Source organism: Mesoplodon densirostris, chromosome 1 (genome assembly GCF_025265405.1).
Source record: "Mesoplodon densirostris isolate mMesDen1 chromosome 1, mMesDen1 primary haplotype, whole genome shotgun sequence".
NCBI classification, from domain to species: domain Eukaryota; kingdom Metazoa; phylum Chordata; class Mammalia; order Artiodactyla; family Ziphiidae; genus Mesoplodon; species Mesoplodon densirostris.
Window position 1 is genome coordinate 35,684,123 of NC_082661.1, and position 24,950 is coordinate 35,709,072.

The following is a 24,950-nucleotide window of genomic DNA, read 5'->3' on the forward strand; positions in this document are numbered from 1 at the left end:
CAATCCATTACAAACCTAATAACCCAGTGACTACAAAAATATTGTCTATAAATACAAACCTTCAAGCTGGTTTATGAGGTGATAAAGAATGAAACATTGGAATAGAACTACCATCTGACCTAGCAATCCCACTTCTGGGTATGTATCCAAAGGAAATGAAATCACTATCTCAAAGAAATATCTGCACTCCCACATTCATTGCATTATTCACAATAACCAAGGTATGAAACAGCCTAAGTACCCATTGATGAATGAACAGATAAAGAAGATGTGATGTGATACACACATACACACTTGAGTATTATTCAGCCATGAGAAAGGATATCCTGCCATGCTGTACATTTTAAATACTTAATTTTATTTGGCAATTATGCCTCACTAAAACTAGAAAAAAAAAAGAAAGAATGAAACAGTGGTATTAAGGTTGATGCTTACCAAGTTCAACTTTCCAATTTTAACAAGCTCCTCTCCATCAATTGTAGTTTCTTTCATATGTATGGTAACAGAGAAAACTGAGTGGGAACGACTAGAAAACAAGACCAAGTTGCCCAGTCATTATAATACAAAACATTATTTGCTTTCTATAAAACAGTGAAAACAGAAAAGAAAGATCTAAATCCACCAGGGTAGAAAAAGATAGTATCAGAGAAGATACCAATAAGATTTTGGAAGACAGTGGATGAATAGAATGCTAGGTTTTTGTTTTCTTGTACCTGCCCCCCACAGGGGAGATCCCAAAAGGGAAGGCTTGCAATCGATCTTTCTATTTATAAGAACCACTTGAGGGGCTTCCATGGTGGCCCAGTGGTTAAGAATCCGCCTGCCAATGCAGGGGATACGGGTTTGAGCCCTGGTCCAGGAAAATCCCACATGCTGCGGAGCAACTAAGCCCGTGCACCACAACTACTGAACCTGCGCTCTAGAGCCCTAGAGCCACAACTACTGAGCCCGCGCGCCTAGAGCCCGTGCTCCGCAACAAGAGAAGCTGCTCCAATGAGAAGCCCGCGCACTGCAACGAAGAGTAGCTCCCCCCTCGCAACTAGAGAAAAGCCTGCGCACAGCAATTAAGACCCAACGCAGCCAAAAATTAAAAAATTAAAAAAAAAGAACCACTTGAAATATGTCATTACCATAAATTCAAACAGCACCAGGCAAGCCATCTGATTACTCCCCTTCAAAGTCAATTGTTCTGAAAGTACATTGCTCTGCTTTGAGAATGTCATCAGAGATGGGTAGCTCCTTCCACTGAACAGCAGAAATTAGTAAACAGCAGTGTTTACCAAAACACTACAAGATAATCACTGCTAGACTATAAAGTTTTCCAAAGTCTGTCTTATGCTGTATATTGACATTCAACTTTTATCTGAGAGATATCAAAATCATATAGACAAACAAAGACATCATTCCTTTCTGCATCAATGACATTTGGTAAATGACATTATGTTTGTTAATGTCATTGATGGTTGGCATATGGTAATTTTTAATTTCCTCATTTGTACTTTTCACGTTACTTGGAAAATTTTACAGTAAGTATCATTTTTACAAAATTATTTGAATTATTTTATATAACAGAAAAGAAGAAGGGCACATGGAAAAATATAAACTATAGATTTGAATTATAATATGCATCTCATGTTTTCCTACCATAATTTACCCATTCCTAACTGAAGATTATGGAATTAATGCAATTAAACACAAAAGTCAACTCTGATTTTGGAAAAGTGAATTATATTTTCCTTCTCTTTATCACATACATTCATAAGAAGAGATCTTTATTCCAGTCTATGTACAAAAAAGGGAATCCTTAATTATTCAAATTTATAGAATAGGAATTTTATATTTCAGAGAAAAGCATTTAGAGAAAAGAAATTTTCTTAAGTTCATTCCTCCAAATTCTAAATAAAGTTATAAACCAATCATTTAATGAAAATGGAAATTTCATTCTATGATTGTTTTATAACTTAAGTTTTTAAATGGAAAGCTATTATAGGAAAATTTAATTAAAATTGTAAAAGCACCCATAATTCCATGATCTTAATTACGTTCATCTTATGCTATTTTTCTTCTTTCTTTAAATGCATACATATTTTTACAGAGTTGCAATTATAATCGTTATAGCATATTATAGAAATGTCCAACTATAAGAGAGCAAAGAAATGAGAGTTAGCCCTAAAAGTCATTTTGTAGCTCAGGGAAAATGATATTCAGATAAGTTTAACTACCTGAAGTAACATATTTAGTTAACTGCAGAACTGGAACTAAACACAAATATCTAATTCCTAATCCATAGCTCTTTCAATTACATTCTGATGTTTCCTTCAAAGACTAGCAGAAAAAAAATCACCTCTGACTTGGTGAACCGCATTTGGAGAGTTTGAGATGCATCCTATAAGGGGTACTACCAAATATGTCCCTTTCTCCTCTTAAAAGCCAGTGTTAGTGACCATTTGTCTTCCTACATTAAAATGAAGCCATTTGGAAAAAAAAAAAATCACGTTGCACAACCTAAATATATAAAATTTTTGTCATTTATACCTCAATAAAGCTGGAAAAATATAAAGTCATTTGATTTTCCTCTAATCCTTACTCAAATCAGGGGTTTTCAAACTGTGTTCTCAGTATACTGAGAGGCTCCAGAAAAGTGCTCAGGGCAAAACTTCCTAAGGCTGAGGAGGTTAGCCTCTGAGCATCCGACTGCCAAATCAGCTACAGCAGCCACATTTTAATCTGGGCTTCCATGTATAATTTCATTTGGGAAAAGAAATCTTCTCCTTTAAAAGACTTAATACTTCTGCTCAAGTTCAACTTGTCTTTGTTCTTCTTTCAACATTCTCCCAACATTGGTGCTCTCCCTATAAATCTCAAGCCAATTACTAAGGCATACAATCTAGCATACAATCTAGACGTGTGACTCACATACCTTAACTCACCCCACTTTGATTCCCCAAGTTCATAGTTCTTCTTAAAAAGGAAATGGAGCGGTGGGGGAAACAATGGCTTTCTCACCTAGAGTAGGCATTCATCAAAGTTGCTGCAGTTGTCCTTTTTGCTGCCCCCTTCTCCAAAATTTGATAGACTTCATCCTTGTTGTGTACTGTAATTTCTTCTAAACCTTTGATTATCACTCCCCTCTGACAAAATATCAAAAAAGCATCCATTAGATTGGTTTAAATATATATATATATATATATATATATATATACAGAGAGAGAGAGAGAGACTTCCCAAAGTATCACACATTAACATTTGGAGACATTTCATTCTCAAAGACCGAAGTTACCTTGTTACGGGGATCATCAAACATCTGTAGTCTCTCAGAAACATCAGAAGATGGATTAAGGAGATCAAAAAGCTCTTCATTATAGATTTCCAACAGTGACACTTTGACTGAAAATTCAGTACCATTATCAGTAAGTTTCTCAAAAATTTGATGAAGAGTACGTGGAATTATACCAGCCAAAGGATCCTGAAATTGTAACATTAAAGACTTTAAAGAATGCCATTTACTGCAATAGTTAAAACACATATAACAAGGGCCTCCTTTATAGTGTATTTAAATATAAGTATGTCAAAACAGGTTTAAAAACAAACCAAAAACTAACCTGTTGGAGAAGCCAAGCCATTTACAACAGTCTGTTTAATAGTAATTATTCTTCCTTACACCTTCCACAAACCTGTCATTCCTGTCAGCCACTTTATGCCTGAGCATTACACAGAAACCAATTGAACCAAGCTACTTATAAAGCCAATTTCAATAATCCTTTCCAAGTTTTCTCATGAGAACATAACACCATCATTTTAATCAGAAGTGGTTCATCTAACAGTATATTCTCTAATTCTGACATAAAACAAAGATGTTTCTCAAATGTCTAAGTATCCTTAATAAAACTGTTATGACTGTCTGAAACTGTGCTTTAATCCTGTTCTATATCTCCTATGATTACAGTTCCATAACTTTATTATCCATGCATAAAGTAAGTTAATACCTCAGGTATGTAACCACTAGAAAAAAGGATCTACCTAAATGTTGATAATATGGAAAATTAACTTAGTCATTAAACTCATTTAAACACATTTGATAGAAATCTTTGTGAAATGTACTATGTGCTTTCTATAATATCCAATAATACAGCTATCTTAATTTCTTGAACACTCAAAGCCATCATTAATAAAGTACCATACCGCTTCCCCCATACGCTAACTTTATGATACTAACTCCCGCACTGCAAGGTTTTCCCCTTCAAGTCCTACTCACATTCCACTTTCCCACAATAGTCTGCTCCAACTGTTCTCTCCGAAACAGACCCTTCTCTTATCACTTAACTGTGCCATATGTATTGCTCCTCTCTCTCCCAATAAGAATGTATGTTTCTTAAACAAAAGCCATACCATATACTTTAATTTTACTGTAGTAGTAGTTTATCCTAAATTCATGTTTGACATGGGTACTCTGATCTTTTCTATTTCGAGACAGGCCTTCAACCAAGTTTTATTTGGCTATAATTCAGCCACTTTAGAGACAGAAGTCTGTTATAAACAATAAATACCTCCTCCCAAGTATATTCTTCATTAGGGGACCTTTCACCTTCCATTGTAAAGGTTTTTCCAGTGCCAGTTTGGCCATATCTGTCAAAATTAACAAAAGTGTTAAACAAAAAAACGAATACACGCATCTAAACCTTTTCATCAATTTGAAAAATAGTGTTTCACTCACGCAAAAATAGTGCAGTTATAGCCCATAATAACTTCATCCAGAATTGGACAAACGACACTTCGATAAACGTCAATTTGTTTAGTAGATGCTCCAAAAACCTATACAAAAAAAAAAGGCATTTCTTAAAAAAAAAATTCAGAATTACTTTAATAATTTTGTTTTTAATATATTAACTTATTCAGCCCACTAGAAACCATTTGACAACTTAAAGGATTAACTGAAATTTGTAACTGTACACTAGAACCTACAGAAAATATGTGTACTAATAACTTTACATTAGTGAATAATAAAGAAGTAGAAGCATTTTAGGAAGTAAGTACCATATCAAAAGTATATGTTTTCCTTGAGCTTTTGTCGGCCAATCCTGCAGTTCGTACACTAACTTCTTTCCGTATGTGATCACATTCTACTACAGAATGGGCATTAGCTTTCCGCTCTGCCAAATTAAATGGTCTGTAAAAAGAAACACACAAGGTTATTCAAGAACTCTTAGTTATCTGGTTACTGATGACATTTTTGTTAATACCTCAGGCAAGAACAATGTGAAGTTTTAACTACACTGTTGGTGATAGAGATTAAATGAGGAGTAAATGACACTGCTAAGGCAGACAGAAGAATTTTAAGGGTTTCAATTCCCAGAAATAAAATTAGTTTTTTAAAAAGTTTTGAAAGACATGTACAATTTTGACAGTTTCTTGGAATAGATGCTAACAGAATTAACTTGTAAAAAATGCCAAACTTATTTTTTAGAATTCTATTTCCAATGTTCTTAGAATCCAGTCAAGTTAGGTTATGATGTAGTAGAAATAACATAACAGATTTGCGTTCAAAATATTAACCTGCCAGTGGATAAATGGCACAAAATAAAAAACAGATTAAAATAATGACTAATACGTTGAGTGCTTACTAGGTGCCAGGTACTCACTGTTCCAAGTGCTTCACATGTATTAACTGTTTGTCCTCACAGCACTGTGAGGTCTAGTGGGGAACAGTGACATAAAACAAGTGATTATAAGAGAGGTGATGTTTAGAAAGAGTACGTAAAAGGTAGGAACATACAGCAAAAGTTTAATGTGGCCTTAATTGGGACAGGGTGGGATAGGGGAGAGGCATGGGTGACGGGAAAGACTCCCTGTGAAGTAATCTAAGATAATAAATGCTTCCTTAGGCATTTCAGTAGAGTGAGGACTCTCCATCCAGTCTGCTTGGGCAATGTAGCCCCTTGTGCCTGTCTCCTCATTTGAAAATTAAGGTTGGTAATAGTACCAACCTCACAGTGTAGGGAAAGAAATCCTGTTTAATTTATTGTTTCCCCAGTGTCTACTACTATGCTTAGCACACAGTAGGCACTCAAATATCTGTTATACTACACTGCTTAATAAATGTCATCCTAAGGGGAATGATGGGAAAGCTAAAAAGAACCATAGTCCACAGAATAGCATCCATAAGATATTGATATACTTAACGCACATCTGGGCCAAAGGGAAAGGTGTACTCTTGACCTGAGTTCATTTTTCCCATTCATTATCACATACTGTGACAGGAAACACCAAATAGGAAATTATCTTTCCCCTCATTACTAGACGAACCTAGTTGCTATTTACTTTAAGAAGGATACCTCAGTGTCCTCTGGCATGCCCCACCACCTAGCATGTTTGACTGGTCAGAAGACCAAATTTGTGATCCTGGGAAATTTAACTCAGTAACTTCCAAGTAATATCTGGTCATGCTGTCATTTGTCAAGTGTACTGAAACCTACACAATGCACATAAGTCACAGTATGTAGTATTATTAAAAGTTCAAAAAAATTAAGTCAAAACCAACTTGTACTGAGGTAGGACAAAAGTATCAAGTGGAATGAATTCCTCTCATGTGGTTAAAGCTTTTCCAATTGGTCTAACCTCTTGCCTGGATGTGTGATTAAGTTACCAAATGAATACCATTCAAGCTGTCAGGGCAGAGTAGTAGAAATTCACACAAATCACACATTCCTAAGAGTTATCAAAGCTCCCAGAGAGCAGCTTAAGGGACTGTTTGCACTGCAATAAAGAGTGTTGCTAAGCAACTATTTTCCTATCCAGACTTCTTTAATTAGATATTGCAAGGTTTCTGCTGATGACATTAGCAAACCCATCAATTTTAGTTGGCCTCGATACAGTATATTAAAATTCAAACAACCAAAATGGTAAGGAAAGACTGAGGATTTAAAAAAAAAAAGTCGTGTCCAGCGGACTTTTTGAATGAATTGCTAAATCCATTCATTCATCCCATAAATATTCATATAGTTGTTGTACAAGTAAAGAACATCGTAAAGATTGTATTCATTGTAATCAAGTAATGAAGTCATCTCTCTTCAAATTTTGCTGATCTCTTAGGCTACAATAAACTGTGCCAATTAAAAGTTTAAAACTGGGGGGAAAAGGCTTCCCTGGTGGCGCAGTGGTTAAGAATCTGCCTCCCAATGCAAGAGACACAGGTTCGAACCCTGGTCCAGGAAGATCCCACATGACACGGAGCAACTAAGCCCGTGCACCACAACTACTGAGCCTGCACTCTGGAGCCCGTGAGCCACAACTACTGAGCCCGTGAGCCACAACTACTGAAGCCTGCGCACCTACAGTCCGTGCTCCACAACAAGAGAAGCCACCACAATGAGAAGCCCGCACACCGCAATGAAGTGTAGCCCCCGCTCACCGCAACTAGAGAAAGCCTGTGGGCTCAGCAGCGAAGACCCAACGCAGCCAAAAATAAATAAATTTAATAAATTAAAAAAAAAAAAAAAACGGGGGAAAAAATCAGAGAAGAGTATGTGACAGAAACCACATATGGCCTGCAAAGCCTAAAATATTTACTATCTGGGCTCTTTACAGAAAAGATTTGACAACCTCCGAGGGCCTCATAAGTTGTTTATTTATAAAGTTTAAGGACATATTTGCATTAGGAAGGCTATTTGAAAAAGAAAAGGCTAACTTGAAAAGAAAAACATCTTTTTATACTAAAGTTATTGTAAACAATAGACACAACCTAAGCACTTTTCTCATTAGTGATAAAGTAAAAGAAATCTCTTTTAAGTTAAGCCTTGAAATGTATGGAGATAATAGGGCTTCCCTGGTGGCGCAGTGGTTGAGAGTACGCCTGCCGATGCAGGGGACATGGGTTCGTGCCCCGGTCCGGGAGGATCCCGCATGCCGCGGAGCGGCTGGGCCCGTGAGCCATGGCCGCTGAGCCTGCGCGTCCGGAGACTGTGCTCCGCAATGGGAGAGGCCACAACAGTGAGAGGCCCGCGTACCGCAAAAAAAAAAAAAAAAAAAAAAAAAAAAAAAAAATGTATGGAGATAATAAACATGAAGTTCAGGATAATGTTTAACTCTTGAGGTAGAGAAAAGGGATGCGGAGGGATACGCTGGGACTCTAGATGTAATGATTGTTGTTTCTAATCTGGGTGATGGATACGCAGATGTCTGTTTCATTGTTCTCTATTAACTTTTTATAGGTCTGACATATTCTGTAACTAACAATAAAAATGAAATCAAAGAAAATAAAGCCACACAGAAAAGGTAATACCACTTGACTTTACTAAACGATTAAAATCATCTAAAAATTTGCATTTGAATATAGGCTGTTTTTCTAATCTTCAAAACAAGTAACTTAGCAGAAGCCCTAGAGTGCAACTAGAATGTAATTGGCTAGACTTAAGGTTACCACCAAATGTCTTCTCTGGTGCCTACTTTAGAAAGTTAGCTATTACCTTTGATATCTACAACTCAAGTCACCAAAGCTGTGTAGGCAATAACCTAAGAAAGTTTGTTAATACACTTTTTAAATAACCTTTTAATTTTAGAATACGTTTGGATTTACAGAAAAGTTTCTGATAGTTGGTAGTTTTTAAAACAACAGCAGCAAAAACAGACATACAAAATACACAAATACCAGTAAACTGTGGAGGGCCTCAAGTATGTTCAAGTATGTCCTTCCTCTCCTAGCTCATTTTAAAATTGGGAAGTGATATGGAAACCACTGGGAAATGTAGCAGAACTCAAGTTTTCTCCTTGATCTTAAAAACATAAACTCACTCTACAACTTAATTTTTAAAAATTAAATACAGTGATGTTTACTTGTTTAGTAGGGATTAAGGAAATACTGCATCTAGAATAAAGAGAAGAGGGGACTGATTACGTTTTTAGAGGTGATGGAGAGGATGGTAATCCCAACGTAAGTGTTAAAACATCTGTAAAGTAGGTGTGCAGTCATCTCCAAACGGACCAACTGCAAGGAGTGACACCTAAATCTTTGTCGACAGTAGTTTTTTTAGAAAAGAACACACTTCACTAAAGAACGGCGACCAAATTCTCCTTCTCAATAGCAGTTTAAACTATAAACTCAGATATAAATTCCTTTCTTCTGAAAAAAAAAGAAAAAATACTAATTTACTCCTCACAGCAACCTGGTGTCATTTTATCAAACAGAACGCAGATAACTATGAAACAGGAAGGTCTGGTCCCTTCAGAAATTGCAAACAAAAGCCCTCTCCTCGGACCGCGCAGGAAGGAGCCCTGCAGCAAAGCCCGGGGCTCGGAATCCTGCCAAGCTCGGCCTACCTGCATCTCACCACCACTTGGATGTTCTTCCCCTTCTCATCTTTCTTCTTCGCAGATGAATTCGGCTGAGACGCCATGACGGTCCCCGCCGAAAAATCAAGGCCTGGTCGCGGACTCGGGCGCCGTGGGGCGTGGAGCGGCTCGGCGGCCGGCGCGGACCCGGGTGCCCTCCTCCCCTGTCGGGTACTGGCGTGGCCGGGGAAATCGCTCTCCACCAGGGACTGTGACTAGCCCCTGCGTCTGTCCTCCACCCGCCCGAGCCTTCGAATCACCAACCCAGTATCCGCCCGAAGCCCAGGAAACCAAGCAACGACTCGGCGCCTCAATTTGAAAAAGGAGCCGAGTCTCCGGGCCAATTGCAGCGCAGGCGCGCAAGGCACCATGGGATGCGGTGTCATCGCCAGATTCCGCTCCCGGGGCGTGGCCCGCGGGAAAGTAAATAGCAGATCCGACCATGCCCTCCTGGAACTCGTAGTCTCGTTGGAGAGACGGCGGACTTAGTAATGTCACACTTCAACTTGCTCAATTTGGTCAATTACATCGTGTCTCTAAACCAAAATTTTCTCATCTTCAAAATGGGAATAATAGCAACCGTCTCAGAGAGCTGTGTGAGAGTTAATGAGGTGGTGCGGGTAAATAGCTTAGACTAGAACATGGAAGCGCTCAGGAAGGCTGGCCGTGATTGTAATTGTTATTAGAGAATTGTAAGAGAGTGCTGTGGAAGCACAGAAGAGAGAGGTCCAAAGCAAGCCCCTTTCTCGGAGGAAACGTCCAGACTAGTCTTGAAGAATAATTAGGAAGTGTTAAGGCTACCACGGGTACGAAATCGTGATGAAAAGGACACTGAATGCTACTTTAGGACTAGGAATTTATCCTTTAACTGATGAGAAATCGTCCTCCCCAAATGATTCCAAGAAAGAAAACAAGTCAGTTTTGCGCTTTCCGACAGCCATCCTGCAGTAACTGCTGCAGGCTCAGGGCGCGCTTCCCCCTGTCTACGTGGCGCAGCGTCGGGCAGGGTCTCAAGGAGGTTCCGCAAACGCCCGCCCCAGTCAGCCTACAAATCCCGGCAGCCCACGCACCCTGGTCCGGCTCGCACGCAGTGACCGCTGGCTTCCGTAAGGGTACTCTGGGCGTTTTGGCAGTGCTTGGGGTGACTCGACCAGCTTAGATGTGGGTTCTGGACCCAGGAAATAATGAATAATGGGCCTGTGCCACAGTCGGCTCTGGGAACTGCACTTCTGGGCCACACTTAGGTCACGGGAACCTAGATATCGTAGTTTCTTTTTTTTTTAATTAATTTTATTTTTGCCTGCGTTGGGTTTTCGTTGCTGCGTGCGGGTTTTATCTAGTTGCGTTGAGCGGGGGCTACTATTCGTTGTGGTGCACGGGCTTCTCATCGCAGTGGCTTCTCGTTGCGGAGCACGGGGTCTAGGTGCGTGGGCTTCAGTAGTTGTGGCTCATGGGCTCTAGAGCGCAGGCTCAGTCGTTGTGGCGCATGGGCTTAGTTGCTCTGTGGCATGTGGGATCTTCCCAGACCAGGGCTGGAACCCGTGTCCCCTGCATTGGCAGGCGGATTCTTAACTACTGTACCACCAGGTAAGTCCCAAGATACGTTGTAGTTTCTTAAGTGACAGCCAGGTGGGGTGGAAAGCTCTGAGGCCCCTTTAAGTGTTCCTCTGCTTATTAACCTCCTACATTCCCCCAAGGAAACATCTACATCTACAGCTTAGATGGATGGTCCTCTCCATCCTGCATAGCCAGGTGTCTACTGATACCTCCTCTTAGATGCCTCACCAGCATCTCACAATGGACCTGTCCAAAACAGAACTCTTTACCCCCCTTACCGCCACCCTAATCTTTCTCATTTAGACGCGTGGTGCTAACCAGACCTTTGATTCCTTTCTTCTCCCTGTCCAGTGCAGTCCTGTTGCTTTTATCACCTCTGCCCTCCAGTCTATTCCAAGTCTCTTTTATCTCTTCCCTTAACAACCTCCTTAACAGGTCTCGCTGCTTCTGCTCTTTTCCATTCCCACTACATTCACTCAGCAAAGGGAAGGCTATTTTTAAAAACGAACAGATTATGCCCTTCATGTACTTTATAACCTTACATTAGCTTCTCATTGTATACCTAGGATAAAATCCAAACTCTTTACCATGTTCTGTAAGGCCCTTGTCAGGAAGGGAAAAATTTCTCCCTTTACCCATGCTGAATTCTTGTTGCTGGACTAATAATGAAATTGACACAAGACAGATTAACAGGCAGAAAAAACTAATTTTAATTGGAGCACAAGGAGGTCTCATAGAAATGGGACCTAGGAAGTGGCCAAAGCAGGCAGCTTGTAATTTTTAGACAAACAATAAATTTATGAGAAATTGACAGGACAGAGAAACTTAGTTTGGGGTGCTCAATTAGCAAATAATCTAAACAGAGTTTAGGCTTGGGGTAGCAAATTAAAGAAGTCACAAGATCTGTTTATATAGGCTTCTTGCCTGAATTCCCTGTCTCTGGCGATAAGGGTGTCCTTTTACCTCTAGATGCAGGGAGTGCACCTTTCACATGAGAGGTTTATTTCCTGCTCGCAGGGAGACAGAAGGGTCAAAGTGCCCCTGTGGCAGTGACCCTTTCTTAAGTAACTTTATTTCCAAATCACCAATGTGCCACTGAGGTACATTTTGGGGGCAGCCTATCATGGGCTCCAACACCCTCATGATCTGGCCTGGGCCTATACAAACAACTCCAGCCTCCACACAGCTTACTACCATGCTCCAGAACTCCTAAGCTCTTTTCTGCAGCCAGACCTTTGTATTTGCTGTACCATCTCCCTACAACTCTCTAGTTTGGCTCCTTGCGTGGCTTACCCATTCTCATCCTTCAGATCTCAACTCAACTTTCTCTTTAAAAATGCTGTTCTTGGGCTTCCCTCGTGGCGCAGTGGTTGAGCGTCCGGCTGCCGATGCAGAGGACACGGGTTCGTTCCCCAGTCCGGGAAGATCCCACGTGCCGCGGAGCGGCTGGGCCCGTGAGCCATGGCCGCTGAGCTTGCGCGTCCGGAGCCTGTGCTCCGCAACGGGAGAGGCCACAACAGTGAGAGGCCCCCATACCGCAAAAAAAAAAAAAAAAAAAATGCCGTTCTTGACCATTCTATCTAAAACATATTCCTCCTTTAATTTTCTATCTCAAGATGCTGATTATTTCCTTCATAACACTTACTATAATCTATAATTACATTGTCACTATATTGTCTATCTACCTTGCTAGAATGAAAGTTTCTTCAGGGACTGTGATTGTTTTGCTCAATATTCCCTGACCAGGGATGGAACCTGTGCCCCCTGCAACGGAATCGCGGAGTCTTAACCGCCAGGGAAGTCCCTCCCAGTGTCTTGAATGGAGCCTTACACAAAGTAGTCACTAAAAAAATATATGAGTACCTGTAGGAAATTACTTAACCTTTCTCAACCTTGGTTTCCCTATCTGTAAAATGGAGATAATAATTATTACTATTATTGTAAGAATTAAAATAATAACATGTGTAAAGTACCTGGCACATAATAGGTCAAGAAATGTTAATTTCTTCTCCTTTTCTTTCTCATTAGTAAATATCTAAACTATATTTAGGGAATTCCCTGGCAGTCTAGTGGTTAGGACTAAGCACTTTCACAGCTGGGGCCCAGGTTAGATCCCTGTCCAGGAACTAAGGTTCCACAAGATGCGTGGCACGGCCAAAAAAAAAAAACAAAAAACAATATTTACATTAGCTGTCATTTGGGTTGATGCAAGAAATTCAACAGTCTCCATTTGTTAATAGTTATAGCTGCCATTTATCTAGGGCTACCATGTGTCAGACTTTATGAAAGACTTTGTGTGCACCATCTTATTTAATCTTCAGAACAACACTTTGAAACAGAAACTAGTATTTCTCACTCTTTTATGAATAAACAGGCCAACTAAGTATATGGTCTGTAGTGTACAGCTAATAAATAACAGAGAAGGAACTCAGAATTCTTTCTGATCCCAAATCCCAGATTGTTAACTGCTATCTCCCTCACCTAATTCACCTAATTTTTTCATGTGGTCAGTGCACCTGCATCCCATTTTCATCATACCCTTATTGAGTTGCTTATTACAAGCCAGGCATTGTAGAAATAGGCTGAATTATAGTTCCTGCCCTCAAGACTAGACTAAATGTAACGGAGAAGGCCAGGGTCTTATGGAAATTTGTAAGAGTTTTGTTCCACTAGGCAGGTGGCTGTCATTGATATGTTATTTTACACTGTCTCTGTGGAGCTTAAACTACTCAAGTGAGTCAACACTTCTCTCTTGAAAGTTCACCCATGTTTAGAAATTATTTTTAATACTCTAGGAATAGTTAACCTAAATTCTACCAGTGTGATATCATTGGCCATGTGTTTGACCTGGCATTCTCTCTTTCAAGAGTATGTATATTTCTTGTATAAATTATTTTTAATTGAATTTTATTTTTCTTAAATTAAAATGTGGACATCATTTTGAAAGTTAAGTAGTTTCTAAAGGGCTTATAAAAAAAAAAAGCTATTTCCCTGCTTTATCTCACCCCAATCCCTCCAGACCAGAAACAACTACATTCAACTTAGCTACTTTTCTAGCATTTACACATTTTCATTTTTGTAAAGAATTTGTATGTACTGTTACCTTTTGATTAATCAATTTTAGACTTCATTTATTGACTTCCTCTTATGGAAGATGAGGATTTAGTTCTCAAACTTTACTATCCCCTCTGCTTTCCCTTCCCCATACCCCCAATATTACAATTTTTGTTAAATCAAAGACCTGTGTTTAGGTTATATGCCTACTCATAGCTGAGCATTTCAATCTAGTGAGATTATGTTTCCTTTACTTTTTGTCTATTCTAAAGTTAATAACTGCCCAGTTTTGTTTGATTAGTTTTCCTTATTTTCCTAATTCTTCCTTCAGCCCCTCAGTAAAACTTTCCACCAATTCAATCACAACAGACATCTATCAGTTTCAAGTTGTTTGTAATTGAACTGCTTACTCTCTAGGCCTGTACCAGCTGCCATCCTAGGGTTTCCCTTGGCTTGTTTTTGGTTTTTTCCTATTTATTTATTTATTAGCCATGCTGTATGGCATGCAGGATCTTGGAATTCCCTTTGCCAGTTTCCTGGGTTGGAGATCATGTTTTCTGGATCTCATTTGTGTACTCTTTCTTGCTTTACTCCCTTATTTACTCATGTAGCTTCCTGAGAAACAGTGCAGAGGAAATAAATTTCTTGAGAACTTGCTTCTCTGAAAATGTTTTTATTCTACTCTGACTCTTGATTGCTAGGTAGGTTATACATAGAGTCCAGATTCTGAGTATTTTTATTTCAGATTTTTTTTTGAGAGGTGTATCAGTTTCCTATGACTGCTGTAACAAATCACAGCAAACTTGGTGGTTTAGAACAAAAGAAATTTATTCTTTCACAGTTCTGGAGGCTAGAAGTCTGAAATCGATTTCACTGGATCAAAATCAAGGTGTCAGGGACCTCCCTGGTGGGGCAGTGGTTAAGAATCCTCCTGCCAATACAGGGGACACAGATTCGAGCCCTGGTCTGGGAAGATCCCACATGACGTGGAGCAACTAAGCCTGTGTGCCACAACGACTGAACCTGCCCTCTAGAGCCCGTGGGCCACAAACACTGAAGCCCCAGCATGCCTAGAGCCCGTGCTCCGCAACAAGAGAAGCCACTGCAATGAGAAGCCTGCGCACCGCAACGAAGAGTAGCCTCCTCTCGCCACAACCAGAGAAAGCCCGCGGGCAGCAACAAAGACCCAACACAGCCAAAAATAAATAAATTAATTAATTTTTAAAAAAAGAACATCCTTTAAAAAAAAAAAATCAAGCTGTCAGCAGGGCCAGGCTCCCTCTGGAGGCTCTAGGGGAGAATCGGTTCCATGGGCCTTCCAGCCTTCTGGTGGCTGCTAGCATTCCTTTGCTTGTGGCACATCACTCCAATCTACCTTCATGCTTTCACTTCTGTGTCAAATCTCCTCTGTTTCTCTCTTATAAGGATACATGTGATTACGTTTAGGGCCTACCTGGGTCATCCAGAATACTCCCTCCATCTCAAGATCCTTAATTTAATCACATCTGCAAAGTCCTTTTTTGTTTCATAAGGTAACATTCAAAAGGATTAGGATATAAATATCTTTGGGGGGACTGTTATTCAGCCTACCACAGGAAGGATATCATAAAAATACCTTATTTATTTTGATGCTGTTCTGTTAAATGCCTTAATGCTGATAAGGAACCTGAATTTATACTCTAATGGATTTTTTTTAAGAGCTTTGGTTAGCTGATGAAACAAGCCAATACAAATATCCCAAATAAGATTAAATGTAGCAGATTTCCCTGGTGGCACAGTGGTTAAGAATCTGCCTGCCAGTGTAGGGGACACGAGTTTGAGCCCTGGTCCGGGAAGATCCCACATGCCGCGGAGCAACTAAGCCCGTGTGCCACAACTACTGAGCCTGCGCTCTAGAGCCTGCGAGCCACAACTACTGAGCCCATGCGCTGCAACTACTGAAGCCCTTGTGCCTAGAGCTGGTGCTCCACAACAAGAGAAGCCACCACAATGAGAAACCCACGCACTGCAACGAAGAGTAGCCCCTGCTCACCGCAACTAGAGAAGCCCGCGAGCAGCAACGAAGACCCAACACAGCCATAAATAAATAAATGTATTAAAAAAAAGATTAAATATAGCAAGGGACTACCCTGGCAGTCCAGTGGTTAAGACTCTGCACTTCCACTTTCACCGGTTTGATCCGTGGTCAGGGAACTAAGATCCCGCATGCCGTGCCATGCAGCCAAAAAAAAAAAAATTTTAATGTAGCTATACTGTGTTCTCTATCAAAAGTAGATTTCTCTTTCTGTGAGCTGTTATACGGGACCCTCTAGCTGCCAGTGGTTTTAGTGTATAGCCCGTTTATATCCATCACAAACACAATCATCCAATATTTGTATAATTGTCTGGGTTGTGTAACTTGATATAGATACTTGTGTGAAGTCATAAAACATGGCTAGAGTAGGAGATAGTGATTATTCATTAATTACACTCTCATTAATCACTTCAGAAATAACTGAAGTTTGGGCTTTGAAAAACTCACTGATTAAAATAATCAATATTTGTTCTACAATCAGTATTTAGTCTACAATCAGTAGTTGTTCCACAAATACTTTTAAAATCTCAGTGTGGAGATACCACCTCACATACATTAGGATGGCTATATTTTTTTAGAAATGGATAATAACAAGTGTAAGGATGTGGAGAAATTGGAATCCACACACATTGCTGGTGGGAATGCAAAATGGTGCAGCCACTTTGCAAAACAGTCTCGCAGTTCCTCAAAAGTTTAAACAGAGAGTTACCACATGATCCAGGAAATCCACTTCTAGGTATACACTCAGTAGAAATGAAAACAAATGTCCACATAAAAACTACACAAATATTCAATTGCAGCATTATTCATAATAGGAAAAAAAGTGGAAACAACCCACATGACCATCAACTGATGAATGGATGTTTTAAAAATGTGGTACAGGGCCTCCCTGGTGGCGCAGTGGTTGAGGGTCCGCCTGCCGATGCAGGGGATGAGGGTTCGTGCCCTGGTCTGGGAGGATCCCATATGCCGCGGAGCGGCTGGGCCCGTGAGCCATGGCCGCTGAGCCTGCGCGTCCGGAGCCTGTGCTCCGCAACGGGAGAGGCCACAACAGTGAGAGGCCCGCATACCGCAAAAAGAAAAAAAAAAAAAAATGTGGTACATCTAAGCAATGGACTACTTACTATTCTACAATAAAAAGGAATAAAGTATTGATACATGCTACAACATGGATAAACCTTGAAAAGATTATGCTAAGTGAAAGAAGCCAGACACAAAAGACCACATACTGTATGATTCCATTTGTATAAAATGTTCAGAGGACTTCCCTGGTGGTCTAGTGGCTAAGACTCCACGTTCCCAGTGCAGGGGGCTTGGGTTCAATCCCTGGTCAGGGAATTAGACCCTGCATGCTGCAGCTAAGACCTGACATGGCCAAATAAATAAATAATTTTAATTAAAAAAAATAAAATGTTCAAAATAAGAAAATCCGTAAAGACAGAAATTAGATTAGTGGTTACCAGGGTCTGGGGGAGGGGGGCATTGGGGTGATGGTGACTTTGTTTCTTTTAGGGGTGATTAAAATATTCTGAAATTAGTGGTGATGGTTGCACAACCTTGTTAATATACTAGAAACCACTAAATTGTACACTTTTAAATGGCAAATGTTATGGTAAGTGAATTATATCTCAGTAAAAAAATTCTTCAGTTTGATTTTTGGTATTTGAAACAGAAGTACTTCTGCATCTTCTCTCTGCAGTGATTAATTTTTAAACACAGAAAGTGTTTCTGGCAAAAAATATGACTCTAGACACAGACCTTACACCCTTCACAAAAATTAACTCGTAGTGGATCACAGATGTAGATCGATTTTTGTTTGTTTGTTTTTGTTTCATTTTTTTGTTTTTTTGGCCACACCATGCAGCCCATGGAATCCTAGTTCCCCAACCAGGGATCGAACCTGGGCCTGTGTCAGTGAAAGTGAGAGTCTTAACCACTGGCCTGCCAGGGAATTCCCTGTAGATCGATTTTTATTTTTAATCTTAAAAAAAGTTTTTTTTTTTTAATGTTTGGCTGCGTTGGGTCTTTGTTTCTGCGTGCAGGTTTTTCTCTAGTTGCAGTGAGTGGGAGCTACTCTTCGTTGTGGTGCGCAGGCCTCTCATTGCGGTGGCTTCTCTTGTTGCGGAGCACGGGCTCTAGGCGCCCGGGCTTCAGTAGTTGTGGCTCACGGGCTCTAGAGTGCAGTCTCAGTAGTTGAGGTGCACAGCTTAGTTGCTCGGCAGCACGTGGGATCTTCCCAGAACAGGGCTTGAACCCGTGTCCCCGTCATTGGCAGGCGGATTCTTCACCACTGTGCCAACAGGGAAGCCCTGTAGATCGATTTTTGATCTGTGGTTGGTTGAATCCAAGGATGTGGAACCTGCTAATATGGAGGACCACCTACACTATACCAAGTTATATAAGGGACTTGAGCATCCGCAGATTTTGGTATGCACGAGAGTCCTGGAACCAATGCCTGTGGGTACCGACGGACCACTGCGTATACCCAAAGAGACTGAAAACTTATGTCCACACAAAAACCTGCCTGTGGATGTTTATAGCAGCTTTATTCATAATTGCCAAAACTTAAAAGCTGCCAAGATGTCCTTTTAGTAAGTGATATATCCAAAGAATTGAATATTGTTCAGCCATGAAAAGCAGTGAGCTATCAAGCCATGAAAACACATGGAGGAAACTTAAATGTGTATTACTAAAAGAAAGAAGCCAATCTGAAAAAGCTACATACTGGGGGCTTCCCTGGTGGCGCAGTGGTTGAGAGTCCGCCTGCCGATGCAGGGGACATGGGTTCATGCCCTGGTCTGGGAGGATCCCACATGCTGCGGAGCGGCTGGGCCCATGAGCCATGGCCGCTGAGCCTGCGCGTCTGGAGCCTGTGCTCCGCAATGGGAGAGGCCACAGCAGTGAGAGGCCCACATACTGAAAAAAAAAAAAAAAAAAAAAAAAAAAAAAAAAGCTACATACTGAATAATTCCAACTATATGACATTCTGGAAAAGGCAAAACTATGGAGACAGTAAAAAGAGCAGTGGTTGCCAGGAGTTAGAGGGGAAGTAGGGATGAATAGGCAGAGCACAGAAGATTTTTAGGGCAGTGAAAATACTATGTATTATACTATAGTGATGGATACATGTCATTATATATTTGTCCAAACCCGTAGAATATACATCGAGAGTGAACTCTAATGTAAACTATGCACTTTGGGTAGTAGTGATGTTTCAATGTGGGTTCATCAATTGTAGGAAATGTACCTTTCTTGTGGAGGATGTTGATAGTAGGGCAGGCTATGCAAGTGCGGGGTCAGGGAGTGTATGGGCTATCTCGGAAACTTTCTCTCGCTTTTCCTGTGAACCTAAAACTGGTCTTTAAAAAAATAGTCTTTAAAACCTTGAAAAAAAAAAGTGCTTCTGTTCATTTCACAGAGCTTTATTTTTACCTTCACAATAAAGAAAAGCATTTTAAATAGGCATCCTACTATCCTAGTGCAGAATTATATTTTATTGAAATATAAATCTGTGTTTTGTTCTCACTGTATTTCCTTCCAAGCAGGAAGCTAGGTCTTTTCGAAGAATAATTTAAGGATGGCAGGCGTTTGCTACTATCTTGGACCTTCTATGTGAAACCTGTTGGAAGTTATTAGTAGTCTGGAGAACTTAGTGTTTTCTATAAACCACCAACTCACCAACATTTGATTTTCCATAGTAATTAGTTTATACCTATGATTATTACTATAATTTTATGTCCTTAAATTTTACCCTAATAACTGTTATAGCAGATATGATTTTGCAACCACGATCTTGGGTGGTGTAAGAAATATCACATTACTTTATTTTATTTAAATGATATTAAAGGTGACCCTGAGTTCCTCTTCCACCTGGAAACTTCAACCTTGATTACTATTGCAGATCCCCCCGACAACTCACACTCTGGGATGTGCAAAGGTCCAGGGGTTTCACACAGAGAAAAACACGTGGGAAGAGCCCTCCAGGCTTTGATTTATATGAGTTACTTCTGATATGCCTATTGTGCAACTGCATATAGCCCCTGAAGAGTGGGAACTCTGCTGCTTTTGTGCCACCATTAGGACAAGGGCATTGCTGCCCCAGAACTTTGAAGACAGTGTTTTCTAGGTTCTGCTCTTGCTGAGAAGTCCATAGCCATTCTGACTCCCAGTCATTTGTTTGTGGCCTCTTTATTATTTTTTCTCTCTCTCTCTCTCTGGAACCTTAAATAATCTTCTCTCTCCCTTCAACATGCTGAAACTCTGCAATAATCTGACTTGGTGTGCATCTATTTTCACCCACTGAGCTGACATTTGGTGAATCATTTCACTCTGGCAACTCATTTCCTTCAGTTCTGGAAAATAATTTTGAAGTATCCATTGAATATTTCTACTGGTTTCCTTTTTTTTTTCTGTTCTTTCTTAAACTCATATATATATATATATATATATATATATATATATATATATATATAAAATAGATTGCCACTACCTAGTGATTACTATTAATATTTTGATGTATTTCTTTCCAATGTCTATATTTTTAATAATTGAAATCATAGTTAAATATGTAGTTTCAGAAATGAATTTTTATTTAATATAACTTAAACATTCTTCCAAGCACTAAAAAAGTGTTCATGAATATTTTTACTTGTATGACCTTTTTTTTTTTCTGCAGTTGCGGGCCTGTCACTGTTGTGGCATCTCCTGTTGCGGCCTCTCCTGTTGCGGAGCACAGGCTCCGGATACGCAGGCTCAGAGGCCATGGCTCACGGGCCCAGCCACTCCGTGGCATGTGGGATCCTCCTGGACCCGGGCACGAACCCGTGTCCCCTGTATCGGCAGGCAGACTCTCAACCACTGCACCACCAGGGAAGCCCCTGTATGACCTTTCAAGGCTCTTGAGCAACATCTATGCAATTCTTTAGTGACTAGTCAAGGAGTAATTGACTTTAGCTATCATTTTCCATAGTTGCCAGAATCATGTTAGGTTTAATTATTGTATGTCTATGGATATGAATGCCAAAGAGAAAAAATAGTAAGCATGTCTGCTTGTGCTTATAAACCAAGGAAAAATCACAGTTCATGAACTGTACATAACTGTAAAAAAAAATCCTGAAATGCTTAAGTATTGAGTTTTCCCAAATCCAAATTTTCATTACTATTTATAGTGTTCTAATAGTAGCATCTCAGTAGCAAAGATTCATTGGGAGAGAAAGGGAAATAAGGTTTCCAGTACTCTGAACTTCTGTCAAGTACCAGAACATGCCAGACTCTCTCTTGTCCTTAACCTTTGTGATTGATGTTTCTGCTGTCTAGTCTTTCCCTCACCTGTTCTTGTAATTGGTTCCCTCTTACCTTTCAAGTCACAACTTAATTGTCACTTCCTCGGAGAGTCCTTCCCCAACTACTCTGTCTAAAGGAGACCCCCAGTCTTTCTCATGAAACCCCATTTCTTTCTTTCTCCACATAGCAAAAGAAGATGTTGAAATTTTACTTTCTCTGTTTTCCTTTATCTGCCGTACCTCAGGACTTTTTCTCTAGAGACGGAGGGTGTCCAGGAGAATTAGTGTTCTTATAGCAGGAGTGCAAAGAGAAAAAACAATATTCAATGTGTGTAATTTTCAAACTAGGCTCTTAAGGGAAGGCCCTGAGAAGAACCCTGAGCAAGGCAGTGACAGAGAGAGAAGCAGATGACTGCCCTCCACAACTTTCAAATTCTAGTTGAGAAACTCCTGGGTATATCAGATGGAGAGAAAGGGATGTAGGAGGAAGAAGCTAATGGAGGTCAGGGGCTGTTAACACACACACACACACACACACACACACAAACACAAACACACATATAAATCCCAGGAGAGGAACTGGTGGAGAGTTAGCAAATGAGAAGGGCCGTGGAAGCTGGCTTTCCATTGGCAGCTGCCTATGCAGCCCAAACCCTGAACCCTATGCTCTGAACTTTTGCTGTGCATCCACCTAAACTGTCCCATGTGCACACTCCTGTTGTCAACAGCTCAGGACATGCATAAGCCCCCTCAGCATAGATGGTGAGATCTTTGCCACCTCCCTCTACCCAGAGGGGCAGTAGTGTTGATGGAGGGGAAGTCCTAGAACTGTTACTTGGGTGATGCTGACAGCAGGAAAATCCACCGCGGTTACTCTAATTTTATTTATTTATTTATTTATTTACTTACTTACTTACGTATGTATGTATGTATGTATGTATGTATGTATTTATTTATTTATGGCTGTTTTGGGTCTTTGTTGCTGCATGTGGGCTTTCTCTAGCTGCAGCAAGCAGGAGTTACTCTTCGTTGTGGTGTGCGGGTTTCTCACTGCAGCGGCTTCTCTTGTTGCGGAGCACAGGCTCTAGGCATGTGGGCTTCAGTAGTTGTGCTCGAGGCCTCTAGAGCGCAGGCTCAGTAGTTGTGGCGCACGGGCTTAGCTGCTCTGCAGCATGTGGGATCTTCCTGGACCAGGGCTCAAACCCATATCCCCTGCATTGGCAGGCAGATTCTTAACCACTGTGCCACCAGGGAAATCCCCTCTAACATTATTTTAATCAAATTATATAATTACTTTATAAACGTATTAATTTATTTGTTACTCTCTCTCACTATAGTATCAACCCCACAAGAATAGAAACCCGGTTGCTCTTTTCTCTGAGGTATCCTCAACATCTAAAGCAAGGCCTGGGCCCATATTTGTTGAATGGATAAATCAAGAGTAGTCTTAACTGTGGAAAATATGAATTATAAATTTTTACATTAATATTTCAACAACTGCCCATAAAGTAATTCAAATTTACCATTAAGGACTAGCAAGTAGGAGTCATTTAGGTAAACTTTTAACAAATTTATAATTAATAAGTCACTTATCTATAAACATTTTAAAAAATTAAAGTTGCTTTTAGGTATTTTATTACCATAGTACTGTACTTAAAACTAATATACATTATAAAACTTTTTATCATGGAAAATTTCAAACATATACAAAATCAAAGGGAATAGTATTATAAATCCCCCAGACATCCATTATCCAGTTTCAGTAATTATCAGTTCATGACCAATATTCCCCCTCTCCCCTCATCTTCCACTGAAGATGGAATTATTCTGAACCAAATCCTAGGCATCATATTATTTCAAAGGACTCTATAAAAAAAAAAACTGCTGTGAACAGCCACTAACATAACCCCCAAACTGATTATTTAATATTAAAATTCTAGTCAGTGTTCTTACTTTTCTAATTGTCTCATAAACATTTCTTTTCCACAATGGTTTGTTCAAATCAGGATTTAAACAAGAACCAAGCATTTCATTTGGTTAATGTCTCCTTTCTTGCTTTGCATTTTTGAAGACAATCTGTTTTTGAAGATTTTATTGAAGTATTGCAAAAAATATATAAATCATAAGCTCAATTTTCAAAAACTGAACACACCCATGTAAAACAAGCTCCTGCATTCTCTTTCAGTCACTGCAGACCCCAGAGTACTCATTAACCTGACTTTGGTCTGGTTTCAATAGGGCTTGAAAGAGCATGGACTCATATAATATATACTCTTTTGGGTCTGGCTTCTTTCATCACGTTTGTGAGATTCATTCATATTGTCCAGTGTAATTTTTGTATGTTCATTTTCATCACTGTATAGTATTCCATTGTGTGACTATTCCCCAGTTTACTTTTCCTGTGCATTTTACTCTTGATGGCATTTGAACTGTTTCCAGTTTGGGACTATTAATAATTATGCTGCTATGAACATTCTAGTGCATGTATTTTTGTGGATGTGTGTTCACATTTCTGAGTATACAGCTAAAGGTGGAATTGCTGGGTCATAACATACGCATGTGTGCAGCTTTAGTAGATTCTACTAAATAGTTTTACATGGCCTATTTGTCTGCCCTCATGCCATTAACATATTATCTCAATTACTATAGCTTAACAGTAACTTTTAATATTTCGTGGTGGGAATTTACTGGCCGTCCAGTGGTTAAGACTCTGTGCTCTCACTGCCGAGGGCACGGGTTCAGTCCCTGGTCAGGGAACTAAGATCCCACAAGCCTCATGATGTGGCAAAAAAGAAAGAAGAAAAAAGAAAAAAATTTGGTAGTGTAAGTGTTTCAGATTCTGCTTCAAGATTGGCTTGGGTCTTCCTGGCCCTTTGCATTTTCATTCAAATTTTATAACAGCCTATCATAGCTTGACAATTCTAAGTCCCTTTTAATCCATAGGCTTCTCCCTCCTCTTTTTTATTTTGCAATTTATTTGTCAAAGTAATAGAGTCATTTGTTGTGTAATGTTCCAAACATTCTAAACTTTGCTGATTGTATCCTTATGGTGTAAGTTAACACATTTGTCCCCTGTATTTCCTATAAATTGTAGTTACATCTAGAGGCTTAATAAGATTCAGCAAACATGCACTTGACAAGCATTGCCTAAGCATTGTGTTTGCTGACAGATGATATACAAAAATGATAAAGACATCATTCCTAATCTACTGCTTCTTACCCATATGGAAGGTTAAGAGTCAAATAAATGCCTTTAGAGAGTGTCGGCTCAGATCAGAGAGTGTTACTTCCAATGGGGTATGTGAGGAATGGAATTGAAGGAAAGTTTTGTAAAGGCAATGCCTTTTCAACAGGGTTTGAAAGAGCACTGACAAGTTAGTATTGTTGTAAGCATCAATTAGCTGTGACAGCTGTGTGAATTGGAGTTGGTGGATGGCAGGTGTAGAGGCTAGAAAGGTGGGGTGAGTAACGGCCCCCCAAAAGATATGTCTACGTCCTAAACCCAGTAGCCTGTAAGTGCTATATTATTTGGAAAAAGTGTCTTTGCAGATGTAATTAAGTTAAGGATGAGATGAGATCATCCTGGATTACCTGATTGTGCCCTAAATCCAATAACAAATGTCCTAATAAGAGACAAAAGAAGAAAGACAGAAGAGAAG

General features: G+C 39.9%; 1 protein-coding gene across 1 annotated transcript in view; it reads right to left on the minus strand.

The window, feature by feature from the left end:
* The window catches only part of KIF11 (kinesin family member 11), a 55,973-nt gene extending 46,342 nt beyond the window's left edge, over window positions 1–9,631 (minus strand). Inside the window, exons 1-7 of the mRNA XM_060101975.1 lie at window positions 9,313–9,631; window positions 5,035–5,167; window positions 4,715–4,812; window positions 4,548–4,626; window positions 3,281–3,466; window positions 3,007–3,131; window positions 436–526 (exon numbers count right to left, since the gene is read on the minus strand). Coding sequence (XP_059957958.1) covers window positions 436–526; window positions 3,007–3,131; window positions 3,281–3,466; window positions 4,548–4,626; window positions 4,715–4,812; window positions 5,035–5,167; window positions 9,313–9,389 — 789 coding nt within the window. The 5' untranslated portion in view covers window positions 9,390–9,631. The remainder of the gene's footprint in view (window positions 1–435; window positions 527–3,006; window positions 3,132–3,280; window positions 3,467–4,547; window positions 4,627–4,714; window positions 4,813–5,034; window positions 5,168–9,312) is intronic.
* Between the last annotated feature and the right edge of the window lie 15,319 nt (window positions 9,632–24,950).